Source organism: Maylandia zebra, linkage group LG12 (assembly GCF_041146795.1).
Source record: "Maylandia zebra isolate NMK-2024a linkage group LG12, Mzebra_GT3a, whole genome shotgun sequence".
Classification (NCBI taxonomy): Eukaryota; Metazoa; Chordata; class Actinopteri; order Cichliformes; family Cichlidae; genus Maylandia; species Maylandia zebra.
The window spans coordinates 33,970,094-33,996,654 of record NC_135178.1 but is presented as its reverse complement, the minus strand read 5'-3'; the positions used below and the strand labels follow the sequence as shown (position 1 = coordinate 33,996,654).

The window sequence follows — 26,561 nt, the reverse complement described above, 5'->3', positions numbered from 1 at the left end:
AAAATGTATATTTCTCAGCCAGTCTGCAAAATGTTGGTGGCAGTCTCAAGGTGAAATAGGTATATAAAATAGGTACACAGTGCTGCACCTTTCAAGGTGTGCACTGTGGCAGGATACGGACCCAAACGCAGGACTTGGACATAGAATGAAACTTAAAGGCATTTCCATTCCAAATGTTCGCGTACTCCACTTGCTAATTGTCATTCTGTCACTGACGGCCTTTAAAGTGAAAGGAAAGTAAATGTTCAAAAATGAAATGGCTCAAGCTATTCTCAGTCCTCTATGAAGCTTTTGGTGTACGTGACAGCTCTCACACTAAAGAGACAAAAATAGTCCCTACTGTGACCAGTCCTACTCGCATATTTGGAAGGACAGCAGGGAGCAGAGCACCAACAATTACAGTCAGGTTGGGTTTGGCTGGATCTACTCTAGCATCATACCACTTGTATAAAAGCTGTTGTCACCTTGCCCAGTGTTGTGTAAACCTTCACACGTGTGGAAGGTTTTTAGTGCTTTTTAAACTTACAGCACATTTTTAGGCTGTCAATTTATCAACCAAGAGACATTTACACTTCATACCTACAGAGAGACATGGCAACTTTAAACAAACTTCCATCAAAGTAAAACCTGCGCCGTGCTTTTTGGCCGTGAACCACCCTTATGAAATCTGCCGGCACTGAGCCCACACATGCAGGCAAACCTCTGCCTTTGGCTTCTTTGCCAAATTTAGGACAGTTACAAAATCTGTGATTGTCAGGATTCCTGCAGAGTTCATGAGCAACCTGCAAAGGTTTTATAACACTTCTCTTTCATTACTGAATTTGTGCAGTTACTACGGAAACTAACTGATTGATTATGATGCATGATAAATCCTAGATACAAAAGAAACATCTCAACTAAAAGAGACCAAAACCCAATTCCAGAAAAGTTGCAATGTTGAGTAAAATGGAAATAAAAACACAATGAGATGACTTGCAAATCTCATAAAGTCATATTTTATTCACAATTGAACATGGAAAACATATCAAATGTTTCAAATGGGAAAACTAAAACAAGTCATTTTTAATTTGATGGCAGCAATCCCTATTTTAAAAAAAAAAAGTCAAATGGGGCATCAGAAGGCTAGAAAAGGAAAAAAAAAGATCATCTTTAGGGAGGCATCGTTTCTCAGAAGTAAAGATAAGATAAGCAGAGGTTCACCAATCTGTAAAAAAATTGATTTTGAATATCTAATATCTACAGTACATAATATCATCAAGAGCTTAAGAGAATCTGGAGAAATCTCTGTGTGCTAGAGACAAGGCCAAAACTCAGTATTGGATGTTTGTAATCTTTAGAACTGCAGGGGGCACTGCATTGAAAACAGGGATGCATCTGTCATGGAAATCACTGCATGCTCAGGAAAACTTCCACAAATCATCGTCTGTGAGTCTGTGAACACAATTTCCTGTTCCAGTCCTAAAATCCAGATTTAAGTGCTATCATGCAAAGAAGAAGCAATATCTGAAAACAGAAACGGTGGCTCATTAAAGCTCATTAAAATGGACTGAGGCAAAGTGGAAAAGCTCTTCTGTAGTCAGAGAAATCCAAATGGGAAAGCTGTTTGATTTCTGATGGTATGAGGTTGCATTAGTGCCTATACTGGTGGTTTGCACACATTAAAAGGCATCAACAATGCTGAAAGGTATATACAAGATTTAGAGCAACACATGTTTCCATCCAGATGATGTCTTATTCCAGGGAAGTCCTTGCATATTTAAACATGACAATACTAAACCACACACAGCACCTATAGTAGAAGAAGTAGTAGAAGAGTCCAGGTACTAAACTGGCCTGCCTGCAGTCCAGCCAACTGAAAACCTTTAACACATTATGAAAGAGGGTGTTTGTCTCCCGAATCCAAACTGAGAGTTAGTGCCACAAATGAGAGGCATGAAAGCTCCCATTCTACTTTTAAATATCCCAGTAATGCAGTACTTAAGGTCTTTAAGACAAGATGAGGCCTGATTATTCAAGACCTTGTTTATAAAGAGAAGGATTTAATTCAATTCTACATTGAACAGGGAGCGAGTGATGCAACAATCTTGGCTTAATAATGTAACCCACATAGTTTGGTAAACCCACGGTTACTCTAGACATATTTTCCCGAGGAGGTTGAGACCAAAGTAGAGCTTAAAGAGCCTGAAATTTGTCATTTTTAATCATTGGCTGTTACGTTTTATTACCAGTGCCTTAATTCACAAAAAAGTTCCTGCCCACCACGGACCCTGTTATTGTGTTGGATCCCTGCTAACCTTTATTTTTCTTGGAAAAAAACCCAAAAAGGCGTAAATCCTCACAGAACATTCAAACCTGAAACAAAAGGCATAAAAATGTGCAGAAATCAGGCCTTCAGTGTTCCTTCAGAACAACAAAGCTTCTCTAGGACTCATTTCCACATATAGGCTGTCCTGTATTGGTGTGTGTTTTAAATCTCTCTGCTGCCCCCTGCTGTACAGAACATCGATGTGGTCTAGACTGAAAACTGTAACGTCAACTGTTGAAAAGCTTAGATTTCAATTTGCAGTGTTTTCTCTACTCATGAAAAAAACAAACAAACAAACAAACAAACAAACAAACAAACAAACAAACAAACAAACAAACAAAGACAAAAGAAAAAACCCCATCTTTGACACATTTACTGTTTATTATAGGAAAACAAACCAAAGTGAGATAAAGTACAGAGTGAAAACCACTTGGGACCAGAGAACACCAAGCTTCCTCCTCCCTATATATTAATATAAACAGCTACTAGCCTATGTACAATATGTGTCTGAAACATACTGAAGATGGGAGCAAAGATTAAACAGTGTGGATGAGAAATTACTGTGAACACAACAGGGAAACAAAACAGAACATCTTGTTCAGAAAAATGTCCATAAATGCTGAATTCCTGTGTAAAAAAAAAAAAAAGGGAAAACAAACAGAAATAGCTATAAATTCAGATAGACAATTAATTATTAATAAAAATTACCACACCTAATCTGCATTCACACACTGAGATATTATAGACCAATTATACTGTACACTATCAAACTAAAAGATTTCTCAAATGGAACCAAAACAAAATACACAGGCTCACTGTAGCAAAGGACTCTGGGAGATTGAGTTTAGTGGTTTCCTTCTGTCCATCTTTCCTCTTGCCTTGAAAACAACAACAACAACAACAACAAAACCCAACTCCCTCTTTTGCTTAGTTAACATAATTTGGCACAACCGAGCAAATCCAGTTAACCACTTTAACCTCAACTAGCTCCCAGTGCTCAAGGGAATGTTGAAAAGACTCACTCAGTATCTCACTTTCTCTTAAACACTCGCACAAACACGCTGAAAGAAATGTAAGATACAGTACAGATAACAAAACACTACTGCAACAACAACAAAACACAGAAAAATGTACTCAAAAATCTACATGTTTGGTCTTTCTCCGTTCGTGCCATTTTTAATTTTATACGATTTGTTCTCAGGGAGGATTTAAAATACTGCAAATGTGTACTGCATACAAATAATACACACTGACATTAACTGAGTGACCTAAACAGTAAAAAAAAAAAAAAAGACATTAAATTATGCTTTACCACCTTTATACATTAGACAAGAACTCTGAAAACAGACACATCAGAAGTTTATTGAGTCATGTTAAAATGAATGGTGCAGGAAGCATGGGGGCAAAGCGGCTCTTGCTACTACTAACATGATAGCCACTATCAGCATCACTTGAGTTAGTTAGTCAAAAGGCTGCACCGTCCGCTACCATCCACAGACTGTAGAAAAGACAGAAAGAGTCTCTGTGTCTGAAAAATGAGGCACAGAACACAGAAGTACCTCAAACCTCCCATTTCCCAGAGGAAACTCCATTAGTGGCAAAAAGTCTGATTGTACAGAAGTCTATGAGAATCTCTCTTCAGCTAACTTCATTTGTGAAGTAAAGACTTTCCCAGGTAGTTTATAGTCTTATTCAATAGTTTCTAGTCTGACCTAATTCAGCACAAATTTTATTTTGTAAACTACAGTTCATTTAGAGTTAACTGGACTTAAAGCAGGGTATGCTTTGCTTATGCAAACGGGCCTTCCTTACGACCCATCCCTCAGTTTCATAGTCAGATCCATCCCTCCCTTGTCAGGTTGTGCAAAATACTCACTGGCTATGGTCACCTATCTATATGAATCTGTATGGCCTTATATCTGTAACTGCTCGCTTAAATCGTTGCACTGTCGACATGAACTTCCTTATCGGTTATACATTTTTAATCTTGCAAGAAGGAAGGTGAGGACTGATACTTGGATTAAAGTTAATGCCAACACTTTGAAGATGAGACAGAATCATGAAAATTCCAACGCTCGTATCGTTTGTCAGTTTTGGCTGAAGCTGAAATCATCGTGAAACATTTGGACATGAAACATTTATTGTTTTGGGGTTTTTTTGTTAAAAGTTTATTACTCCTAAGACATCCTGACAGAAGAACAATAAATCCAGTCTACAGTCTGCATCGATCCAGCATTAGTTCTGTAAACAAGACTCATCTGAATGCTATGCAAAACAAAGTCAGAATGAATGCATTGCTTTTTAAACATAAAAATCTTTATCGTTTTTTCAGTAAAGGTGCTGCAGTGATTGGATGCAGTGACTTCTCTGATGCATGAACCTGTTAAGTGGCCCCCATGTAAAACATACACTGATAGCTAACACTGATCTCCTGACCAGCGTGCCTTTGAATATGAACCGTGTAATCAGATCCTCTGAGCTGAAACATTAGTCTTTACACCTACATTTGATTAAATATAACTTCAGGAACAAACTAAACTAAAATGGTACAATCTGCCACAGGGTTATTCCACTACACAGGGTCAGAAAATGAACTATTATTGCAGGGCGCTCTTCGGTTAAATACCTGCTCAGTGTTGGAAGCACTTAAAACATTTTTTAGGCCTCCATTTGCCCACAGTCTATCAGCTTTCACTCATCAGTGAACCTTGTTGTAACGCAGTAGTTTGGGAACTCACAGCCCCAAATGTAGATGGTACATTAAGTCAAGACAAAATGCCTTGTCTGGAGTTCAAATCCTAGCAAATTCAGACTACAGAAGACTAGACATATCAAATGGTGAGACATCTACATGTGCAGCAATGCAGTAAGTATTACTGCAGTTTATTTCTGTGAATAAAACCGACTACATGAAGCCAGAGAAGAGCTTAACACCTTCAGCTTTGTGAGTTCAAATAAGGAGATATGCAAGGTGCATTCATAAAGTTCCACAATGCCCATCAAAAATCAAAAAGGATACCTGTTTTAAATCTCCCCACAGAGATGGGCTGCCTAAGCAGGGCTCATAACTATCAGATTTGCATTTGTGTGTCACTGACGTGTGTGACCAATGAACCTGAATTTCATTTTGAGAGGACAAACCAAGTGCTGAGTGAAAATCCTGCTTTTTTAATGTTTTGCATGCTGGTGTGCACTAAACTCTGACCACGTGGTGCCCACGTTTAAATCAGATATGCTTTTTGATTTTTTTTATCCACAAAATGTATATTTTGCAGGTCCCCAAAGACAAACACCGACAGGTTAAATGACACCTTGATATTCGACACTTGGTTAATCTCCCTGTGACCAGCATCTGAGGGTCAGGCATCCATGACCTTTCCCTCTGGTACCGATTTTGCTACATATGCAAAGCACTTTGAATAAAAATCAAAATAAATTTTGACCATCATGCCCATCTTCACAAAGATGCTTACAATTCTGTTTTTATTTTAAAACTGCATTTCAACATTTTTTTTGTCTCTTAGGGAACAAAAGTGGCATGATTCAGTTTTTTTCTCATGTGGCTTTAAGTTCTTTTTTTTCAGAATTTCCCACAGATACCCACCGACTGATTTTCAGTCTGTGAGCCACACAGGTTTCTTCAGCTTCTTGGCACCGCGACGTGAACCTCAGCTGACCAACATTCATATCCACAAAAAAAAAAAAGACCAACGATTGTGAAACTCCACAAAACAACAAAATTTTAAAATAGAATAAATCTAAAAAATAAAATCCTACACTAAAATCTGACCCTATAGCCCTAGCTCCAGTGTGGATTAATATATGAACATGAATAACTGAGAGACACAGACACAGTGCTTTACAATAATAATAATAACAATAATAATAATAATAATGATAATAATAATAAAAACCCACAGGGAAAGGAGAAACTACAAGGACTATCCAGTTTTTTGTAATCTCTAAAAGTCAAAGAGAAGGAAACAAATGGTTTAAGGCAACTTTTGGCACAAACAAGTCAAAAGGCTTGGGGTAAAGCGGCTGTAAAAAAACAGAAGAAGCTATGAAACTGCCAATGGTTTGTTCACTATGGACCAAAAGGTCTGAAGCTTGCCATATTTTCTCCTCTGAGCTGACTAGTCACGTCTCCCTCCATCATCACCTGGTCTTTCAGAAAAGGGAGTCGCTAGTGCCGTGAAGCAAACCAACAATCCCTCTGCACTGTAATTCCAGTCCTCTGTGCTTTTGTGTCAGTCTGTCTTCTTATAAGAGTCCCACCGCCACGGAAATCCCAACCAGCAGATCCCAGCAGCCTTGACTCACTGGTTGACGTGGGGCTTCAGGGCTTGGTAAAGTCCCTCGAAGGTGGGTCGGTCAGGGATATCGCGACTCCAGCAACGCATCATCAGCTCAAAGAGAGAAGGTGGGCAGAGTGGAGGGGCATAGAGGAAGATCTAGTGAGGGACACGGGAGAATTAAGAGTGATGACAGAGTCCAGTGATTTGTTAAAAAAGACAAATGTTGGTTTAGGTTTAGTAGCCCCTCAAATTTATCCTGCAGGCACTTACAAGGGTCCTGATTTCCAGGTTTGTAAAGACTGCTATGAGCTGTCTTGGATCCAGTTGCAATTAAATTAAATGTTTGCAGTTTTACTCTCAGGTGGGCAAAATGATTTAATCCAGTGACAGAAGGTAATAATCTGTGACTCTGTCCTGTGTTTCGCCTCACCTGTCTGCCCTGGTTCCTGAAGAACTCGCCAGTGTTCTCTATGACCTGTTCATCAGACAGCAGGCTGTAGGGCTGCTCCTTACACAGAGTGAAGATCTCCCACAGGGTGACTCCAAAGGCCCACACGTCACTGGCTGTGGTGAATTTACCCTGAGGAGAAAAATCACATCTGAAAGTTTAACACTCCAACTTTAAAATACTTTGTCTTATTTTCAGTGACTCTCTGAAGACAGCTGCTGATGAAATGTTGATTGCGATACTTTGTGAGACTTACAAAAAAATACGATACGATAAAAACGTATGATAAAAGCTTCTGCTTTAGACCAGGTTTGGGTCCGCTTGGATCCATTGTTTTTTCGCTTAACTTTACAGCTGCAAAAGACATTAAACTTATGCAACCACATTCATAATGCAGAACAGGAAAGTTATTGAAAGAAAACACTGCAGCAAAAAAGATGTTTCATTGTTTTAGTGTGCAAACCGCTACTGGTGCTTCCTCTGGAGGGCAGGAAGCTTTTGAAGAACTCTTAGCTAAACTTCCTTTAGTGAAACAGTTTGCATTTGCATTTATGCATCTAGCAATTTTAAAGACAAGCAACTGTAAAGAGTTTGTTATTTGTTTTGTGGAAAACTGTTTTACTGCTTTCAGCCGTTGATTTTTAAAAAAGAAGATGTGAGGGGAACGTACATGTTTTTTATAAGTCGCTGAACTGATCTAGGCAAATGTCCCCAGGGTTTGAATACAATTACAAGCCTATATAAACTTCTGGAACTTTTAGCTCTTCTTCTTTTGAATATTAAAGACATTTATAGACTACCAGTCATTTGAAAAAGACTATTTATAGCATTGCATAGAGTCTGGCTTGGCTGGTAGTATGTGTGAAGTATTGGGGGTTAAAATAGGCTAAGTAGCATAATCAGCAATTTTTTTACTATTAGTATCATCATTATTATTATTTATTAGTCCTTTATTTATCCAGGTAAAAAATCTCATTGAGATTAAAAATCTCATTTCCAAGAGAGACCTGGCATCATAGCAACAAAAGTCAAAATACATGTACCACACAAGTGCATAACATTTAAAACAAATACAATATCCTGTACGAACATGTGAAAAACATACAATAATATCTGACCACCTATTTACCAGCAGATGTTTTCCCAGTTTGGAAAAAAAAGACCTAAGAACTACAACAGTGGGCTAAAATTCCTGCACAATTATATTAGACTAATAAAGTCATACAGCAAAAAAATGCTGTATGACTTTAAAGATGGTTCTTCAAGCTACTGAATCATGATTAGTGCTTACAGACAGAATCCTGTGAAAACGTATCAGCTTATCTCATATGACAGCAGCTCTCAGCTCTCTAATACAGAGGAAAGTATCATCAGGGTAACATTCATTCAAGTATCTGAAGATTTTGAATGCAGCAGCAGAATAACCGCAGAACTTCCACCAAAAAGTAACACATGACAGGGGTGTAAAGTTTAAAAGGAGCAAAATAAAGATCGTATCTTAAATCAACTCCCTTCGTCCAAACCTTACCAGCAAGATGCTCTCCCAGGCCATCCATCGTATAGGCAGCACCGCCCGGCCCTGGATACGGTAGTAGTCGCTGCTGTACAGGTTTCGGCTCATACCAAAGTCGGCAATCTTGATGGTGAGGCGGCGGTCCAGCAGGCAGTTTCTTGTGGCCAGGTCACGGTGCACAAAGTTCAGAGATGCCAAGTACTTCATCCCCGACGAGATCTGCACCGCCATATGGAGGAGGTCAGACAGGCTGAAGTGGAGAAGCAGAAAGCGATTCAAAGTGGTGAGAATCAAAAGTGCACTAACAAGATAGTTTAGAAACCTGACGCTCGATTGTTTTCATGTATGACCTGTGCGAACTGTGTGCATGGTTAACCTGACTGAAGGGATGTTGTTGGCATGTGTAAGAGTGCTCTCGATCTCCCGCTGTGACAGGAACATGTTGAGGTCTCCGTTCTCCATGTACTCAGTAACCATGCACAGTGGGTCGGACGACACACACACACACAGCAGTCGGATGATGTTGGGGTCATTCAGACGAGACATAATCTTTATTTCCTTCAGGAAGTCGTTCCTGATCGACGGACAGATAAAGGAGAGGAAGCATTTCCAGATCTGTTCTTCAACTCAAAGGAACCAACTACAGGTATGTATTTCTCAGTGTTACAGCGAAGCCTGATGCACAGATAGATCCTGCACATCCCTTAAAGCTCTTACACCAGTTTATCCTAATATATTCTCATCTACGGAGTCAAGTACTGCTCTCACTTCAAATAACATGGTCTGCATTTGTAGGTAGGAGGGCTTTCTCTGCAAAAAATAGTCAACCAGGAAATGCAGTTTGGAGCTTTCGGTCCTGCACGTTATTCATTTGACTAGTTATGGACTATATTTTTGTTTTTAGTGTATAAATAGTGAAACATTCTCATCATATGAACACATTAAAGCAATGAATACACTGATTTTAACCAATATATGCTCTCCAGGGGATGAACCTTTAACCACCTCAGCTCCAAATTTATATAGTTTGACATTGTCGCGATTCATATACACACTCATAAAGAGTACCTGGCTTGGCTGGTAGCGTCGGCCCTCAGCTGTTTAACAGCCACAAGCACAGAGTGACCGTCTCGGTCAGGGAGGGGCGAGCCTTCCCCAAGAAATTCTGGGAGTCCCTCCGCCTCACACAGGTGGACCTGCCAGGGAAGAAGATGAAATAGGGATGAAATAAGATTTTTCCAGGATAACTTTGAAGCCCACGAAACCTCCCACAAGCTCACCTCGCCAAACTGCCCCTCCCCCAGCTTCTCCCTGAAGATCAGCTGTTGCCGAGGAAACTCGGCAGCGGAGATGTCCTTCCTGGTGAGAGAGTCCACGGTGAGGGCGGGGACGGCGTACATGTTGCTGCCAGTGACGCCCTGCAGCCGCACGATGTCCGTCTCAGCGTAGTGTGGCGCATTGCTATGGAAACACTGGTGCGGCGTGCACTGGGTGATGTCTGGCTCAGCATAGCCACCTCCACATGCTGTTGGAAAGACAAGCGCTTGTTTAATTAATGTCTAATATAAATAAAAAATGAAGTGAAGCTTACTGAAAAGTACCAACAGCACAAGATTATAGTAAAAACATTAAATTACTGGTAATTTCTAGTTTTCTATCTAAAGTAAAAGCAGTACATCTTTATCATTTTACTAGTACCATTATTCTAATTGCTGACTGAAGTTTTACTAGTTTGAATTTGTTTTTTACAGAAGTTTTTTCAATCCAGGATATCCCAACCTCTCAGGGTTAGGTCCCCTCCAGTAGGTCATAAGATGATTCATAGAAGGAAAAGAATTGAAAAATAAAAATAAAATAAAATTCCAAACTTCACTTGATTTCACTTAAGTATATGTGATCTGATTAACTGCATGAAGTCACACCTTTCAACTCTTACCACGAAGCCATCCTGATGTCATATGACAGGAAGTCAGCAGGAGGAGGTCATAGAGAGGATTACCAAGGAGGAGAGCTGGAAGAAGAGGAAACTTGGAAAAGAGGCGTAGAGAGCCGAGAGAAAAAGGAGAGAAGCACTGCAGAATAAGTATGAATGAGCATGCATGTTCAACTTCATCCGGGAAACTTAAATAGAGAGAAAAAGGAGAAAAAAAGAGCTTATTTAACACGTTCTGAAGTAAATAAACAGGAGAGAAACAGGTTGAGGAGCTGTTAATGAGTGACAGAAGATCAGAACTTTGATGGATGCTTGAAGTTTGTAGAGTTTGTTTGAAATTACTGACATCGCCACCAGGAGGCAGCAGACTCTCTTATTGAAAGGCTTTCGACCTTTTTTCCTCTACAGCTGTGATTAATCATGTCATATTGGATAGATCTGGAACATCTCTGAGGCATCAATGATTCTTAACACAAATTCCTACTACAAGCCTAAACACACGGTTATGAAGCGGTCACTCAAAGACAAACATCATGACGCAGCGTTCAAAGGACTTTCTGCTATTTCTCAACTTGTGTCTTTTTCACTAATTCTTAAATGAACGCCTGCATCGACTTCATCGTTGAAGGTGTTTACCAGATGCCTCTGCACTCTGTGACAGCTCTGGAAGTTTGTTTCTCAGCACCGCTGGGTTCTGGTACTGAGGGTCCAACAGGAAAATTCTCTCATAGTGAGGGTCAGTGTTCACAGGACCTGAGGAAAACAGCAGGAATCAGTCAAGGATAAGAATATCTCTCCTACAAACACGAAATTTAACACCTTAACTTTCACCAATTCTTTCTGCATGAATAATAATGGCAAACAAAGGCATGTTTTAAACGATACAAGTAAAAGAAGAGTACCAGTCGGGGCGCGTCCAGAGCGCGGGGGCACAGGTGGAGTCTGTAAAATGATGGTGTCACTGCAGGACGACAGCCGGACCGTCACCTCCTCATCAAGAATCCGACGTGGACCCTAGATTAGGATGGAAGAAAGAAAAAACATGGGGTCACAGATGCCTGTAAAGAGTCAGTCAGTTCATTCTTATTCGTTCTTTAATCTGATTTAATGCTTAATAGTCCTGATTTAGCCACAAACATAAGCTATAATCTTATTTCCTAAAAAGAAAAAGAAATGCCTCCCATCTCCCACGTGAGTTTGGGATCTAAACTGCAGCTTTTAACCTCTTTTTGAAAAATCAAAACAAATGTGTGAGGTGACTTAAAGACCATAAAATGGAACCAGGGACCTCCTGGTGGACATCTATTAGGAAACGGTTTGCATTTCAGCAGAGAATGCAGCTGTTTACAGGAACATTTTTTTAAAACCTAAAGCGATTAAGTGATTACAGCATGTTTAACACCAACGGACATGACAGGAAGTTAACAAAATAAAGGTACTTTATTAAGAAACCCCCACTTCCACTCAGAAAAACAAAGGTAATTCATTTATTTGTATCCTCACCTTCTCTAATACCTTGCAGACGTACTGACACCATAGGATGAGGAAGATGATGATGACCAACAAAAGGATGATGGTTACCAGGCAGCCAATAAGGATGGGTGTTTTCCCATCATCTGGTGTGGCACTAGCTGATGGAGCAGCGGCTGAGAAGACAGGTTAGAATACCATATACCAAAGATTTTATCATTTGTTTCTGCAAATACATTTGTTAGTGGTAGCTCCACTAAGTATGACAGAAATGCTAAAAAAAGATATACGTCCTCAAAAATTAAGAAAAAGGAAAAAAAAATGACCTGAGCACAAACTGACAAAACAGCTCCCTCTATCTGTCGCAGTTTTGAAGTGGCGACTTTAAAACGTGAAACAATTAATTGTCACACCTGTCTTCTGTGCAGGTGTTGTGATGGTGTCCTTAGTGGGTAGAGGAGATGTCATTTGGGTCAGGAATATGGTATCCACTGAAAAACAAAAAACAGGAAGTCACTTATTTTTCCTTCTTTTACTGTTCTGCACTTTTGTTTGCACGTGCGTGTTTGTTACCTGACTGAAAGGAAATCTCGCTAAACATCATCCAGACGTCAGCAAAGTAAAAGTGGCAGCGGAGGGATTTGGCAGTGCGGTGGTTCAGATCCACGGTGACGTAGCGAGCACTCGGATTCCGGTCATCCAGCACCGTCCTGAACTCCACAGGCTCCGCCTCCCATACAAAGTGGGGCTTAAACCAACAGGAGACCGAGGAGAAGATCTTCACATCGCGGGAGAACATGTTGTTGCTGTGGACCTGGATGGAGAATGAAAGTAAGAGTAAGTAGCAGAACATCTGCTATTGTTTGTAAAGCGTGAGGGAGTTCCACGGGGATCTAAAGCTTATTTATAATGGACTCAGACAAAGTGGCAATGATGGCACAGTAGGAGGAGATGCTAGCAGCTGCTGATGCGTGACTTAAAAGTAAACACATGACTCCACTGAACATTGCTGGAGCACTTGCTGACTGCGCTCCATATTACAGGAAGAGCAAATGCTGGATGGAAAGTAAGTTTGCAGTTAAATCAGTTACACAGTGATGAAGGAGAGCTGTAAGCAACTGGTTAAAAAGCTTGACCAGATATAAAGGTAGGCAGAAAATACTTTTCAATCTCTTTTATTATGCGACAATACTGTGCATGCTCCTGAAAACGTACAAAGTTAAGTTACTTTGTACGTTTTTACACACACACACACACACACACACACACACACACACACACACACACACACACACACACACGTTTTCATATGTTAGTGAGGACATCTCATTGACATAATGCTTTCCCTAGCCTAACCATACCCTTACCCTAAGCTTAACCATCAAAAATGAATGCCTAACCCTGAGCCTAAACCTAACCATAACCTAATTGTAACACTGACACTAAAACCACATTTTGAATCTCCAAAATGCCTTCAAACTCGTGGGGACGGGCATTTTGTCCCCATAAGTGACTGCTGGCCCCCACAAGTATAGTAGCATGCAATTTACTGTCCTCACAAAGATGTTTAAACATGTCCCCTGCCATCAGCCTAGGCTGACGCTGACATGGTGCCGAGCAAACTAGAGAAACCCGACACTGGATCTGAACCAGAGGCAATTTCTAGGCTCTGAGTAAGTCTGGTAATTGCAAAAGCACATGTAAAAGTGCTGTCAACCACTACTGCTATGACAAAGTTTGTGGTGAGTTCATAGTACTGATGAGGTAGAGGAAGCAAAAATGAAAAACCTTCATCGAGGTGAAGTTTCTCTGCCTGTCGAACACGAACTCCATCTCCACGTATTCCAGCGAGTCGTTTTTCCAGCCCAGGTAGTCGTAGCCAGGCCACACGCTGTACTCGTGGGTCCGTGTGAAGTCATCTTGGCCGATCACGCCGTCCGTCAGCTGACCCAGGCCGCCGAAAAGCTTCCTATCGGATGACAAAGCAGTCAGTAAACAGGAAACGCTGATATGTGATGTATGTACGAGTGCAGCAAAGAGAGACCCACCCCCTTTCGTGTACTCCATCATATGTGGAGTCATTGAGGTTGGCGATGGGATAACCCGGCGGTTGCATCCGCTGACCCTCTGGAGCGCTGTAGGATATCAGCCCATCTGAAACCAGGAGGAGTGGAAAGTTAAAGGTGCAATTCATCCCATTTCACTGTTATCTCACCACAATAAGATCCCACAGCTGCACTCAGAACAGCAAACTTTCAACCTTCATGACAACAGTGTGAGGATCGCACTCACATCATTCAAATTCCTGTTTTTGCTCGATATAAGGATCTGATAAACAGCAGTGTTTGTTAAATAAAAGTGTTGCTTGTGGATGAAAAACAGTTGTTTATGGACATTAAAAGCTTTTATGTTGACATGAAGAGGTTTACTTGTCTCTGAGGAAGCGTAAACAGTCTCTAATGGCAGTTGAGCTGACGAAAACGCACATTAACAAGGAAACTGTGTGTTTATGTGTCCTACCGTCCCATGAACAGCCGTACAGCTCCACTCTCATGCAGACGGTGGTGGACAGTCTGGTCACGGGGAGCAGCCGGACGTAGCGGGTGACTATCGGAGGGCGGAGGTCCTTTATGACAGAGGTGTAGGCGTCTTTGTTTCCCTCAATAATCTGTACACAGATATCAGGGATACAAAGAAGACCATCACACCAGGAGTACAGAAAGATTAAACCCCTGGAACATCTGTTCAATCAGTAGGTTAATAGTGTTGTTACAAGTTGTCATGTGACATGTTTTGACTTTATAGCCATCTTTATACAGTCCATTGATTTTCAGAGAATTGCTTGACAAACAGTGTCCTGGCCAGGTGAGGCCTGTGCCCTCATTATTCAGTGACAAATGAACCAGACAAGAGATCTGGAGTTGATTCCAAGTGCTGAACTTGTGTTTGGAAGGTGTGCATTGGACCTCCCAAAGAGACATTGGTGCAAGTGAAGGAGGGATTTTTTTTAGGCTGAAAAACAAACAAACAATAAAGCTATTAAAGCAACACGTTCCCACTCCCAAAGTGTAACATTTTATGCTAGGTGACAAATAGTCGGTATATTACGATTTCAGCCACCCAACGCTATATTACGAGTTCGGAAAATGAGAACCGTTGGAACGAATCCACACATGTACGTTTATTTTACTTAAATTGCTTTGGAAAACACTATTTAACACGATTAAGGTGTCGGTTACGATTAGGGATAAGGTTAGGGTTAGGGCTGGAATACACGGCTGGAACATGTCTTACCGTGGGAGCTTCATTCTATTCGATTTCATCCACAATCCAGCGCGTAGCATAGGAACGCAGAAGGTCACCTTTCACATTCCCATGGAACACCTCAGGATTTGACAAATCGTCGGTATATTAGGCATTGGGAGTGAGAATGGGCTAATTAAAGAGATAGAAATGTTGCTATCTAGCCACTTTTATAGGTTTTGTGTTACTTTTGTTAAATCCCTTGATTTAGACCAGAAGGTGTGCATTTCAGTCACATTTTGATTGCTTGATTAAAATCCACTGTGATGGTGTCTAGAGGAAAATTTGTGCCTGACAATAGGGAGTTAAATATGCTGCAATATTAGAGAGAGAGCCCCAGTGAGCAAACAACCTGCTATGAGCAGCGCTTGGCAATAGAGACCACCGACAAACTCAAGATCAGGGAGGGGCAGCGACCAACGATTGGTGCATCTGATATCCCTGTGTTGGTGTTTTTTCTGCATCATCATAACAATGTGTGTCCAGGATCAACATTGAAAGTGACCAGTCACATTGTTGTGATGTCACAGCTTTGTATTATGGGGTAAAAAAGAAAAAAAAGGCTATGTTTATAAGAAACGCTCTGTTTTCTTTATTAATCTATACAATCGAATAAAAATATTATCAAGTTAGCTTCTGTTAGCCAAATTTAGTTTGCTCATGTAAGTTTGCTAGTGATACTTTTAAAATAATTAACTAACTTCTTGGCCAGTGCAAACTGAAAGCTGATTGGTCAGTTGCAACGTAGATCCTGGACCAACATTATTATAATGATGCAGGAAAATCTCTTTAAAAAGACAAGAAAAGCTATGCTAAACAAATACAAAACGCAAACACACCCTAAATGAGCAGAATTATCGAACAAAGTGACAAAAACCACAAAAATAATCACAAATAGATGCAAAAGGACGGTGAGGATGATGCCAAATTTATGTTCACAAGAAAATAATATATATATTTTTTAATATTCACTTCTCTCACACAGTGCCCCTGCACAACTGCACGTGTAGAAATAAGCAGCCGAACATTCAAAGCAAAGAAGACAAGCTTGAGAGTTTCTGCTGACGGCATGCATCAGTTACTCCTCAGCGGATGTTTCCGGGCTTCATTTCCTAAAGTGAAAAAAAGCACCCTGAGAAATTTGGAATGTGAATCTTTGTGCTGCTGGGCACAAAATAACCAGAAATCTGCACAGACTCTGGGAAGTTCCCCATGTGAATGTGAGGGAGGAGCCTCAGATCAAAAACATGATTCTGGTGTTTTAAATTGTTCTAACAGTGTTGCGTAGCTGCGGGGATCTCGAATGCCAACAGGAAGCTGGCGTGTAAATGTAATTTCCTCTGATATGAATATGAATGACCAGAAGCAGCTTAGAGTGAAAAACGAGAGGAAAAAAATCCTGTTCGTTTCTTTTTTTCTTCCTCTTTCTCCAGTCTTCCCTCCATCAGTCCTCACGTATTTCCTCCTATTCTTCCTTCGGCTCAGACCCTTCTCATGTCCCATTTTTCAGTCTGTTTCCTCTCTCCTCTCATTAAGTCCTTTTTGTAAGATATTTGGGTCACTCACCTCGTTCCCCTGCCGATTCCTCCAGGACTTCCACAGCTTGCCGTCCCTGCTGTAGTTTACGCGATACTCTCGGGCAAACTCATTCCCAGAGTTCCTGATATATCGTCCCTGAGTACCAATAACCGTCAGAAAGGTGAGTCTGCCGAGATCCACCTAAAAAGAAAATTCCAGCAAAAGGCTTTCGGTCAAATCTTGTAACATGCGAGTAACCTAAAAACTAAAGGCTGCATTTAAAGATAATATTGTATCATTAACGTGGGAAAATGGTTCACCCCAAAAGTATAGAGGCAAGCCGTCCACACATCTGGTTGTTAATCCTGCAATTTTAATGTCAAGAGGCATGCAGCTTCCAAATACGAGATGCATTTAAGTCAGAGATCTATAACAGGCTTCAAAGATGGTTTTTATCGTGAGCTGAGTGTTTGCAGCGTCTCAGGATTTTTGTTGCATTTCTACAGAAATCGGCCCATAAAGAAAACTGTAAAAACTAAAGATGCTCTGTGTGCCTTTACTCAACAGTGTGCACACAAAAACCTCTGCAACATCACAAAATTATTTTCAGGTTTTAGATTTTTTAATTACTTTCCTCATTTTAACATATTAAACGTATGTCAATATACAGATATTAAAGCGACTTAAACAGATGTGAAGTGTAAGAATGTCTGAATCGCATAAATATCATGTGAAACTGAGGATTTTCCATACAGTCTTTGATGTCCACAGATGACTGTGACTCAGATTCTCTCCTTTGATATTTAAATACCTACAGCTTCACACTGCAGCATTCACACATGTGGCGCAGTATCGATACCACCAACTTTATTAAAAGATCGCTCAGTTCTGAAGGTAAGTATTTCTTTGTCTTCCACTCGTCCCACAAGTCAGCTGTTATACACAGATTTAGGTTTATATGCCAGTTTGTAATAACAGCCTTCTCTGGGTAACACATGAGCTTCTAGATTTATCCAAAGAATAACTTTGTAGACCACACACAGACTTCACCTTTAAATCAGAATGTACTGAATTTAGCTGCTTTGCAAAGCACTTAAATATTGTGTTACACTCTGAAACCTCAGATTCTGATCCACTGTGATCTTTTCACCCGTTCTCATGTTACACTGACTGTGCAGCGCCACTTTCTCCTGCATGCACGACACCTTCTTACTTATGGAGTAGAACTTCGCCACATAACAAATGCAGGTACCCGGACATGACTGAGCACGCTTCAGACACAAACCTCGAGGTACTGACTGACTGATGGCAGCGCTGCAGGACACCAGGCGCCGTCTCCCTCCTCACGATTCAACCTGCACACACACACACACACACACACACACACACACACACACACACACATAAACCACACTTGCACAAGTTTAACCAAAAGATGGAGTTCTAAAATCTTCTAATTTTTATTTGACTTCATTCTAAAGCATATTTAATCAATTTTTGTATCGCACAATTCCATTTCAGGTTTTTCTTTTTTTCTTTATTCAAGAGTTAAAAACAATAAAAGACACTTTTTTAAAACCAGTCGACTTAACCTTTAAGCCACACCTACCTGGCGTACTGTGGTCCTGTTGTTTCGTGCCATTGGCTGGATGCTTTGAGCGCATCATCTTTGATCCGTCGATCCTCCATGCCCAAGGGGTAGCGACAGTGTGCTGGAAAAACACATTCACAATTTTATTTTTATGTGTTTTGCAAGGACGGATTTTAGACCTTTACAAATGAAACATTTTATTGAGTTGTAACTGTTTAAATTGGCTCATTGCAGAGGACTGATTTAGATTTAAAATCAAGATGGGGTAAAGTGGGGTTTGTGTGTGTGTGCCTGTGTACCGGGATCAATCTGTCCGATGGCTGCTGTAGCTTGAAGGATCAGCAGCAAGAAGAGGTGCATGATGGTCCGCCGATCACACCAACACACACGCTACATCTCTGCGAGACACAGAAAAAACAACATGAACATCTGCAGCTGACAGCGAATGACGGCTCAGACAACAAGGGAATAAAGTGTTACAGTAAACATTTTTTTGGAAACCCATCCCTCTATTTTCTTCATTTTATCCAATTCAGGGTTGTAGTCGGGCTGGAGCTTATTCCCCGGACAGGCCGCCAATCACATCGAGACAGACAACCATTTACACCTATAGCCAATTAAGAATACCCAGCTAACCTAACGAGGATGTCTTTTGACAGTGGGAGGAAGCCAAGAGTGCGTGTAAAGAACTCATTCCAAAACAGGAAAAGCGCTAACCACTGCAGCACCACGTTGACTTCTTTTGGGAAATATCTTTGCAATTTTTGCATGTTTTTAGGAAAATTATGAGGAAAGTTTCAGTAAACTGACCCATAAAATACAGCATTATTTTGTCTTTAAGTTGACATGCCAATTTGCACATATGCAAAGACCATTACTGCCATTGTAAAATAAAAAAGGTCCTATAAACACATAACTAGAATAGATGTTTAAGTCTTTGATTTTGCCCGCCATCGTCACCCACAGTTGACAATCATAGTACATGAACGAATTTTTTATGTCTCCTGTGTGATGATGAATATTTGAAGAATTCTACTTTTGCTGATTTTTGCTGCTCCTATCCTTATTCCCTCCTTAAAATGATTTATTCCCTCTAATCCCATTTTATCCAGCAACATATTTTCATCTGTTTCTAATTTATCTACGTTTAAAGAATCATTCTACGGTTTACTATAAAATCTAAAGAGTCTTTCAGCTATCATATCCCTCATTTGAGGCTTGAATAGACGTGAATCCCTCATTCAAGCAGAACTCTGGAGATTTAGGTGTTCCATTGTGCACATTAAGAGTAATTTAACTGATTATCTGACATTAAAACATTGAAAACTGCAATTTCCTCCAAACAAAACAAAGAAAATCTTTGTTTTCGCTGTAGGAAGTCGACTGTCTCCAGCGGTCACTGTTTTACACAACTGCAGCAGGATGGATGGACGAGGAGGAGTCTGAATGACTCCTACCGTCATTTACGAGAGGACTGCGTGTGTGTGTGTGTGTGTGTGTGTGTGTGTGTGTGTGTGTGTGTGTGTGTGTGTGTGTGTGTGTGTGTGTGTGTGTGTGTTTGATTTCGCAACGTTATTGCTGTTGGAGCGGAGTAGTTTATAAACACTGGACGCAAACAGCATCCCACTCACAGAGGTTACGCAACACTAAAGCACACACACATACATACACACGCACACGAACACACCCCTATTGTTGCACACAAAGCATTTCAAGCATAAATACATAGACACATATAGAAAAACTACAACCGCTGTCTACTCGTATTGTCTTGTTCTCTACATTCACTCTGTGTAAAGTTGTCGGGGTCAGAACAGCTGGGCAGGCGAGAAAGACGGGGTGATAGAGAGACAGGAGGACAGAAAAAGAAAATAGACAGGAAAAAAGACAAAGAGAGGAAGAAAGAACGCAGACAGCGGTTTGAGGCCGAGGGCCGATAAGAAAATGAAGAAAAGGAGAGAAACACAAAGAGAGGAGGAGGAGGGAGGGAGGTGAGCAAGGTGGGGAGGACAACAATGGGTGGAAGGGAGAAGCAAAGAGAGAGAGGACAGCGTTAAAGTCAAACACGAACTTCCAGGTTTTTTAAACTCTTTTGGGATCAGAGCGGAATTTGACCCTGATGCTAACCCAGTAAAGGTGCACCACGGACCAGTTTATGTCCGACACTATTTTCACACACCGGCCTTTAAGGTGTCGCAGATAAATACAGCAAAATAAAACCAGTACTGGTACCAAAAAAGAAGATTAATTCATAACACACAGGAAAAGACCCAGGGAAACAGAGTTAACTATAAAAACAATTAAAAAAAGAACACTAAAAACCAATAAAAACCCTAAATTTTACACCTGTGCCTGAACTCGCGGGCCCAGTACCAAACAACTCACGGACTGGTACCGGTCCGTGGGCAGGGGGTTGGGGACCGCTGGTCTAGACCAAAATACTAAATTTTGCTCTACAAGGGCCTGATATCCACTTCCGAGGACACTATACTGCCACTGTTCTATCGAAATGTAAAGCGAATGTCCTCATATGTCAGTCTAATTTCTCTCAGAAACAAAAATCAGGTAAAAAGAAAAAAAAAATCTCGTAATTCTTTGTTTTTACATTCATCAGGTCCCAAGAGAAACTGAAAATGCATGCCATGAAAGAGTTCAGGTCTTAGGAGGTTAAAAGTAAAAAAGAAAGTAAACTCCATCTGCAGAACAATCACAGTGGCTCTGTCTGACTTGAGACCAGGGGGAGACACAAACTTCTCTTGATGGGGTTGCAGCACAGTTCTGGTACCAGACCTCACTTATAAAATATAGAAAAGTTACTGTAGTTAAGTTTAGTTTCTCCTTTTTTTGTCAAAGCCACAGGGAGCTTCAGATTCAAGACCCTCTGCTCTACAATGAAATGAAAAACACAAAGAAGAATCACGTCTGATGCGTCCAGTTTATGTCGTGATGACTTCAACAGGCAAAATCTGAAAGTGACCATGAATCAAAACCTTTGCTGTCTGTCCTTGTGGCAAACATCCAGCCCAGCGCTAACAGGAGTTAAAGACGGGAAGCCTTGCCATCTTGACATGGATGTGAATGTTTCGGTCTGTAGACACAACAGGCTGCAGCAGCTGATTGCAGCCCGCTTCAGACAGACTTGCATGTTTTTCTGCACATACTGACTGTTCTTAAATACCAGAGAATCCAGTCTGTTCCTGAAACAATCGTTCTCCCTCTCTCTCTCTCTTTTTTTCCCTAATGAAAAACTCCCTGCTCTGCCTTCAGGAAGTGAGTTCATTCACTTTAGCCGAGCTGAAGAAGAAGTGGTTCACGTTTGTTTTCTAGCAACGACTGGGGGAGAAGGAGGGAGCTTTATGTAATGCGTTGGCTGAACCTCAGATTCCTGCTCTGTTGCTCATCTCTACAGCAAAATCACATGACAAGAGAGTGAGAGAGAGGGGGGGAGAGAAAATAACAGAGAGAAAAAGACAGTAAAAGAGACAAAGAGAAGTCAAAGAGAAACAAAAAAGTAACCCTTGGAAGAATCTAATGAAGACTGATACTGAACTGTTTTTGTAACAAATAAGTGATGAAAAAAATTCTGCTTCATTATAAGCAAATTATAAATAACTTCCTGGAGTATTTCTTGACCTCTCGAGCCACCATGACAAACAGACCATTTAGTTTTTTCAGGCTTGCTATAAATAAACCAGATTTCTGGAAATTAAATCGCCGTAAAACAACTTTGGGGCATCAAGCCTTGCAATTACATGCCTTACCAAAGTGTGTACATTATGTAACTAGGTCCTGCTCTCTAAACAACACAGGAGATTGTTTGTCAGTGTCTATGCATCATCCACGTCTTTGTTTAGATCTGAACTACTTTAAAGGTCTGTGTTCGCTTTAGACCACTGTTCTAGATGAGTGTGCAACATGAGAGCGATACAGTAAATGGGTCAATTGTGGACTTGGCAAAGGGCCTTTTGTGTTTTTTTCAAACTTCTCTGCTGCTGAGAGCAGCATAAATCAAGTTTAGGGTTAGCTCAAGCAGGCTACAAAGTCCAGAAAATCGCAGCAGATCAGCTGGGATCAGCCTACATTACCCGATCGCTTTACTGATACTGCTCTATGGATCCAATTGGCAAATCTCATCTAAATCGCTCTAGCATGTCCACAGTTGATGCAGATCTGCAGCCTGCTTTCAATGTCATGATCTGTTCAATTCATACCAAACCACATTCACTATCTATAAAATACTTTCGCCACTTTTACTTTTAAAGCAGCAACAGGGAGACACAAAAGAACCATCACAATTAAAAGATGACTTAAAATCACAGTCAGTATCTCACAATGGGACAAAGGCTAGGGAGCAAAGGTGTATTTTTAAATGAGATTTAAGTCTGCCTGGTGTGCAGTGGCAAATTGTGCCACAAATGAAAAAGCAACTGTCACGTCTGAGTTTTCTCTTCAGAATCAGCAAAAGTATCTGGTCTGCTGACCTGAGTGAACGAAGACATGTGGGTCCAGCAATTTACACAGATAAGAGACTTAAAAAAATAAATTCAGTTTGATTCAGTTCAATTTCAAATAATATTTGAGTGGAGAGCCGACAACAATCATCTATGTGGATGAACATCCTTTTAAAGAGGAAGAAACCTCTGGCAGAACGAGGCTCGGGGAGGGGCAGCCATCTGTCTCGACCCGCTGGGGTTTGAGGGGAAAGAGACGGGAAAAAAACAGGAGCATAGAGAGATCACACACAACAAACAAAATGAAAAAAGAAAAACACTGCAGGAAAGAGCAGGCAAAAGTTAGTAACATGCAATAGCTGTACAATAAATGCAATGCCAGTGAAAAGAGGTGAGAGGAGAAGAAATGTTCAGTGCAACCTGGGAAAGTCCCCCAGCAGTCTGAGCCGACAGCAGCACAACTAAGTGATGGCTCAAGGTAACCTGATCCAGTCCTAACTATAAGCATTATCCAAAAAGAACATTTAAACCGCTCTTAACATTAGAGAGGGTGTGCGTCTCTGAGTGCACACTGGGAGCTGGTTCCACAGGAGAGGGGCTGGATTCTGCTTCCCATTCTTCTTTTGGAAACTCTAGGAGCCACAAGTTATTGATGCCTGACCTGTTCTGTAGAGGGGTCTTGCTGCTGCTTTTCCAGAGCAGAGCCTTACTGCCAAATATAAATTATTGCAGATGGAAATAACAACCTTCTTTTGACCAAAAACCTCCGAACTGTAAATCTGCAGCACTGACAGAAAGCACAAATGGGTTTAGCAGGTCTGTGTACCCACCTGAGTGTAATAGAAAACAGTGTCAGAGATCAAAACTGACACCATCACAAAGCCTAAAAAGAACATGATCGAAACTAGTGAAAGGAAATTTACGCATTTAAAAAACTGGATTCATTAAATAGTTTGATATTTTTTAAAAGCATTTCCGTTCTGCATCAATACAGAGATTATTGTGTAATAAATTAACACACAATATAGCTGAAGATAGTTTGCATCAAACAAGTATGTTATCATAAAAGAAAAGTACAGAAAGACTAGTTTTGTTCAGCGCACTCTGGTCTGTGGGGCATTTAATCAATAACTTTAAATCTTATTAAAATCAGAGTCACATTATATGGAAGCATACAAAACTGTCTTTGTTTCAATTATGCAGAACTTGCACTTTGAGATTCTTTGCCTAGCCCAGCTATGTGTGCTTTAAATGATTACATCACTGCTTAGTCACAGTCACTCTGACAAACCATTGTTTGAACATGGGTGTTTCCAGTGTAGAAACCATTGTGCAGGATGCCCAGGCTCATGTCCAGCTTATGTGCACTTTTGCATTACATGAAAAAAGACAATGTTATTTTGTAACAGATAAACTATAGATATATAGAAGAATAGCTATGTACTCAGACTATTTGCTGTTAGTACAAAAGTTCAGCATAAAAATATATTTAAAGTAGGGCTGCCACAAACGATTATTTTGATAATCGACTAGTCACCGATTATTTTTGCAATTAGTCGACTAATCAGATCATGCGTCCATTGGACGTAAAACGTACAGCTTATTGCACCAGCAGCATCTGCTCTTATATAACTACCATTAGCTTACAGCTTTAAGTGTTTAAGGTATGTGCTAACTAAACACAAAGACAAGACGATAGTTTATTAAATTTTAATGAAATTTGCAGATTGTTTCGGTGGAGTTTAATAAACTCAGCCGTCTGCTCCCTGCTATCTAAAATATAACAGGACACCGGAGTATATTCTCGACCATCTCACACTTCTGATAATCAGTTGTCTGCTTGACGTTTATTCAGCTGCGTAGAAACTATAACTTTAATCTCAAACCGATTTACTCAGGAACAAATAAAATACAAAAAAAAAGCCAAACAATAACATTTGTAAGTTATCTAAGTGACTTATATATCATGTTTAACCTGAGTAGCGAAAGACGGCGGTGGGTTTGAAAACGATTTGCCGGGAGTCCGGTGTTCTCACGGGCTCTAGTTAGCCTTGAACCCCGGCTGGCTATCGAGCTAGTGGGTAACCGACGTCTCCGAAAACGTCGGAGCGCTTTTTAAAATATGTGGTGTCCTGATAAACTGAGCAGATATTTGAGGTTTACACAGCTACATTCTCGCCTGAAAATATGTTAAACGTTTATTTTGTGACCGAGAAAGAATAATACAAGTAATACTAAAACTAACTAGCTGCCGCCATTGTTGGAAACTGAGCTGGGCCGCGCTATGAATTCTGGGACACAGTTTCTTCTTCTTCGGGATTTAACGGCAGCTGGTATCCTTGTACATGCTGTGCTGCCATCTTCTATTTCTGTCCGTTATTACACTCTTAAATCCTGCTACTTATTCCTGCGTCTTTTGGGATCTTACAAAGCTTCAAATGACGCGTCGACTATTAAATTAGTTGTCGACGATTTTGATAGTCGACGTAATCGTGACTGGTCGACTAATCGTGGCAGCCCTAATTTAAAGTACTGCATTTTTCGCACTATAAGGTGCAGTTAAAATCCTTTAATTTTCCCAAAAATCGACAGTGCACCTTACAATCCCGTGCGCCTTATGTATGAATTCTGGTTGTGCTTACTGACCATGAACCGATCTTATGTGGTACACGGCACTCAAAAATCTGTCAAAAAATGTTTTAGTACAACTTTGGTAAGCTACGAAGCCGCACCGCTTGATGGATAGTCAGAGCATTACGGCTAGCGCTTCAGGTTCCAAAGTCAAACGAACATTGCGGCATCACTGAGAGTTAAAAACTTTCATCTGTAATAAAATGTTCAGCGTTGCTGCTTTACCAGGTGTAACAGTTACGTTTAACATCCATGGATCCATGAAAACAGAATTTATTAAATTTAACGGAGTTAGAAGTTAGTTAGCTCGCTAGTTTCTACCTAAACATGATATAGCATGTTCTGACAGAGATTTCTGAAAAAATTAAAATGTTAAACAGCTATGTTAAACACAGTGAAGCTAGAGGATGAATAGTAACTTTTTTCCACTCGATAAAAGTTAACAGACGAAAGCCAAATCAGTTCCACACCACTGAAGTTGCAGCATTTTTACAAACCAATTTTGGTTCATCTGTCATTCAACGATCCGCTTTCGCCCTTCTCATTCTCCGTCGTCGCCATGCTTCTTCTGCCATGTGCGTATGAAAACAAAGGCACTGCATATGCACTTTTTACCCATATTCTATTGCGATATTTAAATTTTTTTATCATTGCCTAATATTATACCGGTATTACTGTGAATGGTATGATATGACCCAGCCCTACATGAGGGTTCCCGATGTTTAGGGACAAATGCAATTGCATGGCAGGATGTTGTAAACGGACCAAACTTCAGTCAGGAGATAATCCATCCACAATACAAGGTTAGTCAATAATATACTGCAACAACATGGGAATAGAGCAGCTGCAAGAGAATTCAACATTAATGAATCAATGGTACAGAAGTGGAGGTGGGAGTTTGACTGACTGTTTTGTTTCGCTTAACCCTTTAAGATCTACCATAGAACCAAGTCCGCCAGAACTTATATTATATTTTTACATGTTGTAAAGCCATTTTTGGGAGCATTTCAAGTTGCTATACATCAATACAACCATTACAGCCTAAATTTTAATAATATGAATGCATCAAGTGCATAGTAATTACATAAATTGCAAAAAAG

At 40.4% G+C, this 26,561-nt stretch overlaps 1 protein-coding gene across 3 annotated transcripts in view; it reads right to left on the bottom strand.

Annotated features, from left to right (window-relative positions):
- Window positions 1-2,667: 2,667 nt before the first annotated feature.
- ddr2l (discoidin domain receptor family, member 2, like) overlaps window positions 2,668-26,561 on the bottom strand; it is a 38,050-nt gene continuing 14,156 nt past the window's right edge. For 2 of the 3 annotated variants that reach the window (XM_004555765.5, XM_004555766.5), the window contains exons 2-19: window positions 18,679-18,777; window positions 18,398-18,500; window positions 18,074-18,143; window positions 16,837-16,989; window positions 14,488-14,635; window positions 14,016-14,121; window positions 13,756-13,936; window positions 12,541-12,781; window positions 12,381-12,458; window positions 12,001-12,143; window positions 11,400-11,511; window positions 11,134-11,250; window positions 9,845-10,089; window positions 9,633-9,760; window positions 8,941-9,138; window positions 8,580-8,814; window positions 7,034-7,183; window positions 2,668-6,759 (exon numbers count right to left, since the gene is read on the bottom strand). In XM_004555765.5, the coding sequence (XP_004555822.1) occupies window positions 6,625-6,759; window positions 7,034-7,183; window positions 8,580-8,814; window positions 8,941-9,138; window positions 9,633-9,760; window positions 9,845-10,089; window positions 11,134-11,250; window positions 11,400-11,511; window positions 12,001-12,143; window positions 12,381-12,458; window positions 12,541-12,781; window positions 13,756-13,936; window positions 14,016-14,121; window positions 14,488-14,635; window positions 16,837-16,989; window positions 18,074-18,143; window positions 18,398-18,500; window positions 18,679-18,739 (2,604 nt within the window). In that variant the 5' untranslated portion in view covers window positions 18,740-18,777 and the 3' untranslated portion in view covers window positions 2,668-6,624. Of the gene's footprint in view, window positions 6,760-7,033; window positions 7,184-8,579; window positions 8,815-8,914; window positions 9,139-9,632; window positions 9,761-9,844; window positions 10,090-11,133; window positions 11,251-11,399; window positions 11,512-12,000; window positions 12,144-12,380; window positions 12,459-12,540; window positions 12,782-13,755; window positions 13,937-14,015; window positions 14,122-14,487; window positions 14,636-16,836; window positions 16,990-18,073; window positions 18,144-18,397; window positions 18,501-18,678; window positions 18,778-26,561 lie in introns of those variants that run through there. The other variant, XM_023152561.3, reaches the window with a different exon arrangement.